The sequence below is a fragment of the Calidris pugnax genome, unplaced genomic scaffold (genome assembly GCF_001431845.1).
Source record: "Calidris pugnax isolate Ruff unplaced genomic scaffold, ASM143184v1 scaffold275, whole genome shotgun sequence".
Classification (NCBI taxonomy): domain Eukaryota; kingdom Metazoa; phylum Chordata; class Aves; order Charadriiformes; family Scolopacidae; genus Calidris; species Calidris pugnax.
In genome coordinates this window covers 112,941-116,398 of record NW_015091057.1, presented here as the reverse complement: position 1 = coordinate 116,398, position 3,458 = coordinate 112,941, and the positions used below count along the sequence as shown (strand labels likewise).

The window sequence follows — 3,458 nt, the reverse complement described above, 5'->3', positions numbered from 1 at the left end:
GGGAGGAGGAAAGGGGGAGAGGAAAAAAAAAAAAAAAAAAAGAAAAACAAAAAAAAAGAAGAGGCAGAAGATTAGAAAAAGCAGCTTTTACAAAAACCACTAAAGAATGCATAAAGTGACCCTTGCACTTTTTTTTTTTGTTGTTTTTTTTTTTTTTTGCAAAAAAAAAAAAAAAGAAAAAAAAAAAAAAAGAAAAAAAAAAAAAAAGAAAAAAAAAAAAAAAGAAAAAAAAAAAAAAAGAAAAAAAAAAAAAAAGAAAAAAAAAAAAAAAGAAAAAAAAAAAAAAAGAAAAAAAAAAAAAAAGAAAAAAAAAAAAAAAGAAAAAAAAAAAAAAAGAAAAACAAAAAAAAAACAACAAAAAAAAAAAGTGCAAGGGTCCCTTTATGCATTCTTTAGGGGTTTTTGTAAAAGCTGCTTTTTCTAATCTTCTGCCTCTTCTTTTTTTTTGTTTTTTTTTTTCTTTTGTTCTTGCAAACAGACGAGGTGCTGCAGTACAGCGGCCGCAGCCCAGATGTAAGACTTGTGTAGTTGCATACAATGTTTGACTCCGGATCTGGAAAAGAGCAAAGATATTCAAAATAAGGAGTTAGAAGAAAGCGGTGCAGGTGCAGGGTGCTGCACCTGGGGAGGAATAACCCCATGGACCAGGAGAGGTTGGGGGGGACCTGCTGGAGAGCAGCTCTGAGGAGCAAGACCTTGGGAGTCCTGGTGGACAACAGGGTGACCATGAGGCAGCAATGGGCCCTGGTGGCCAAGAAGGCCAAGGGCATCCTGGGGGGCATCAGGAAGAGTGTGAGCAGCAGGTGGAGGGAGGTCATCCTGCCCCTCTGCTCTGTCCTGGGGAGGCCCCAGCTGGAGCACTGGGACCAGTTCTGGGCTCCCCAGTTCCAGAAGGACAGGGAACTGCTGGAGAGGGGACAGCAAAGATTCTGAGGGGCCTGGAGCATCTCTCTTATGAAGAAAGGCTGAGGGACTTGGGTCTGTTTAGTCTGGAGAAGAGAAGGCTGAGGGGGGATCTGATCAACACCTCTAAATCCTTCAAGGGTGGGTGTCAGGAGGATGGGGCCAGATTCTTCTCAGTGGTGCCCAGGGACAGGACAAGAGGAAATGGGCATAAACTTGAACATAAGAAGTTCCATCTCACCATGAGGAGGAACTTCTTCACTGTGAGGGTGGCAGAGCCCTGGCAGAGGCTGCCCAGAGAGGTGGTGGAGTCTCCTTCTCTGGAGACATTCCAACCCCACCTGGACACGTTCCTGTGGGACCTGCTCTGGGTGGCCCTGCTCTGGCAGGGGGTTGGACTGGATGATCTCCAGAGGTCCCTTCCAACCCCAGATCATTCTGTGATGCTGTGATCAGACTGGGCTGCTCTCTCCTCTGCACCCCATGCAGACGTATAGTCAATGCATTTGGGATTTAAGCATCCCCCAACAGCCGGGATTTCTGGGATCCTGAGCAGGACAGGATCCTGCTGGAGGGGTGCAGGCACGTAATCCTGGTGCCAATGAGCAGGACAATATCCCAGCGACATTTTAGCAGGAATAAAACCCCATATTTGAGTGACATGAAAGGTGGGGAGGGACTCCTTATCAGGGATTTTAGGGACAGGACGAGGAGGAACAGTTTTAAAATGAAAGAGGGGAGATATGAGATGAGATGAGATGAGATGAGATGAGATGAGATGAGATGAGATGAGATGAGATGAGATGAGAGATGTGGGGAAGAACTTCTTTGGTGTGAGGGTGGTGAGAGCCTGGCCCAGGTTGCCCTGAGAAGCTGCTGCTGCCCCATCCCTGGAGGGGTTCAAGGCCAGGTTGGAGGGGGCTTGGAGCAACCTGGTCTGGTGGGAGGTGTCCCTGCCCAGGGAAGGGATGTTGGAGTAGATGGTCTTTAAGGTCCCTTCCAACCTGAACCATTCTGTGATTCTGTGAAAGCGCATGATGCATCCAAAGCCCTTAAAGCATGAAAATTTCCACCCTCAACAATGTCCAACTGCGCTCAGGGTGACTTGATGCCACTGAGGTCACTGGTAGAGCCTTGCATGCACCGAGCAGCAAGATGTGGAGTCAAAGCATCACCCAGATAAAGGGGTTCAGCAGCTTTGGAGGAAGGAGAGGATCAGGGGCAGTGCTGGGTGGCTAATTAATGGCCAAGGGCAAGGGCAAGACCCGCGAAGGCAGCACTTACATGAATTGGCCAGTGGGATTACCAGTGTGGAGGTACGTAGCTGTAGGTGGGGGTTCCTTGAGCCCTGTACGTTGGCACGGAAACTGGATGTGCTCCGATGGCGGTGTGTTGTGGGGTGGTCAACAAGGTTCCTGCAACAGCAACAGAGAGAGAGAAGATATGAGATGAGATGAGATGAGATGAGATGAGATGAGATGAGATGAGATGAGATGAGATGAGATGAGAGATGTGGGGAAGAACTTCTTTGGTGTGAGGGTGGTGAGAGCCTGGCCCAGGTTGCCCTGAGAAGCTGCTGCTGCCCCATCCCTGGAGGGGTTCAAGGGCAGGTTGGAGGGGGCTTGGAGCAACCTGGTCTGGTGGGAGGTGTCCCTGCCGAGGGCAGGGGGGTTGGAACTGGATGATCTTTAAGGTTCTTTCCAACCTGAACCATTCTGTGATTCCGTGAAAGCGCATGATGCATCCAAAACCCTTAAAGCATGAAAATTTCCACCCTTGACAATGTCCAACTGCTGGGCAGGGGGTTGGAACTGGATGGTCTTTACTGTCCCTTCCAACCTGAACCATGCTGCAGCATATTTTCCATGCTACTATTTGCCCTTAACTCACCTTTTTCCCATTTTTCCTTGTCCCTAAAGACCAGCAGCAGAACTACCCACTAACCTGCTGATACCCTCCACCTGCTGAAGGCACCGGGCTAAATTCCAACAGCAGATCACTGCAGGGATCTGAAACATTTAAGGACCAAACTGGAAGGGATGAGGGCTGCAAAAGGAGATGAGAAAAGAATCCCAGACCTCCCAGGGAAAATTAAGAGGGCAGTGGAGCTCTTCTGCTTCATTTAAACCCACAGAGCAGAGAGCTTTGGGATGCAGCAGCAGGAGTGATCCCCTCCAAGCCACGAAGCAGCAGGACTTGGCCGGTGCAGCCTCTTTAATTTTTTCAGTCTGCAGCTGATACACAGAGGGATTTTAGGGGAGAATTTGCACAATTCCTTCAGCAAACTCAGGGAGGGAGAATACAGCCCCAAACAACTTTGTCCTGAGAGTAATTGGGTGCTCAAAGCAACCGTCCTCTCAATTTGTAGGTATCTCCCTACAAATGCTACTAAGTAAATTTTAAACCATCCCCCACATGTTCATTATAGAGTCATAGAGTTGTCCAGGCCAGAAGGGACCTCCAAAAGTCATCTAGTCCCACCTCCCCGCAGTCAGCAGGGACACCCCCAACTAGACCAGGTTGCCCAGGGCCTCGTCGAGCCTCTCCTTGAATAT

The 3,458-nt window shown here is 48.5% G+C and overlaps 1 protein-coding gene across 1 annotated transcript in view; it reads right to left on the bottom strand.

The window, feature by feature from the left end:
• Positions 1 to 448: 448 nt before the first annotated feature.
• The window catches only part of FAM168A (family with sequence similarity 168 member A), a gene marked incomplete at its 5' end in the record, with an annotated part of 34,045 nt that continues 31,035 nt past the window's right edge, over positions 449 to 3,458 (bottom strand). The window contains 2 exons of the mRNA XM_014956648.1: positions 449 to 553; positions 2,188 to 2,318. Of these exons, the coding sequence (XP_014812134.1) occupies positions 2,206 to 2,318 (113 nt within the window). The remainder of the gene's footprint in view (positions 554 to 2,187; positions 2,319 to 3,458) is intronic.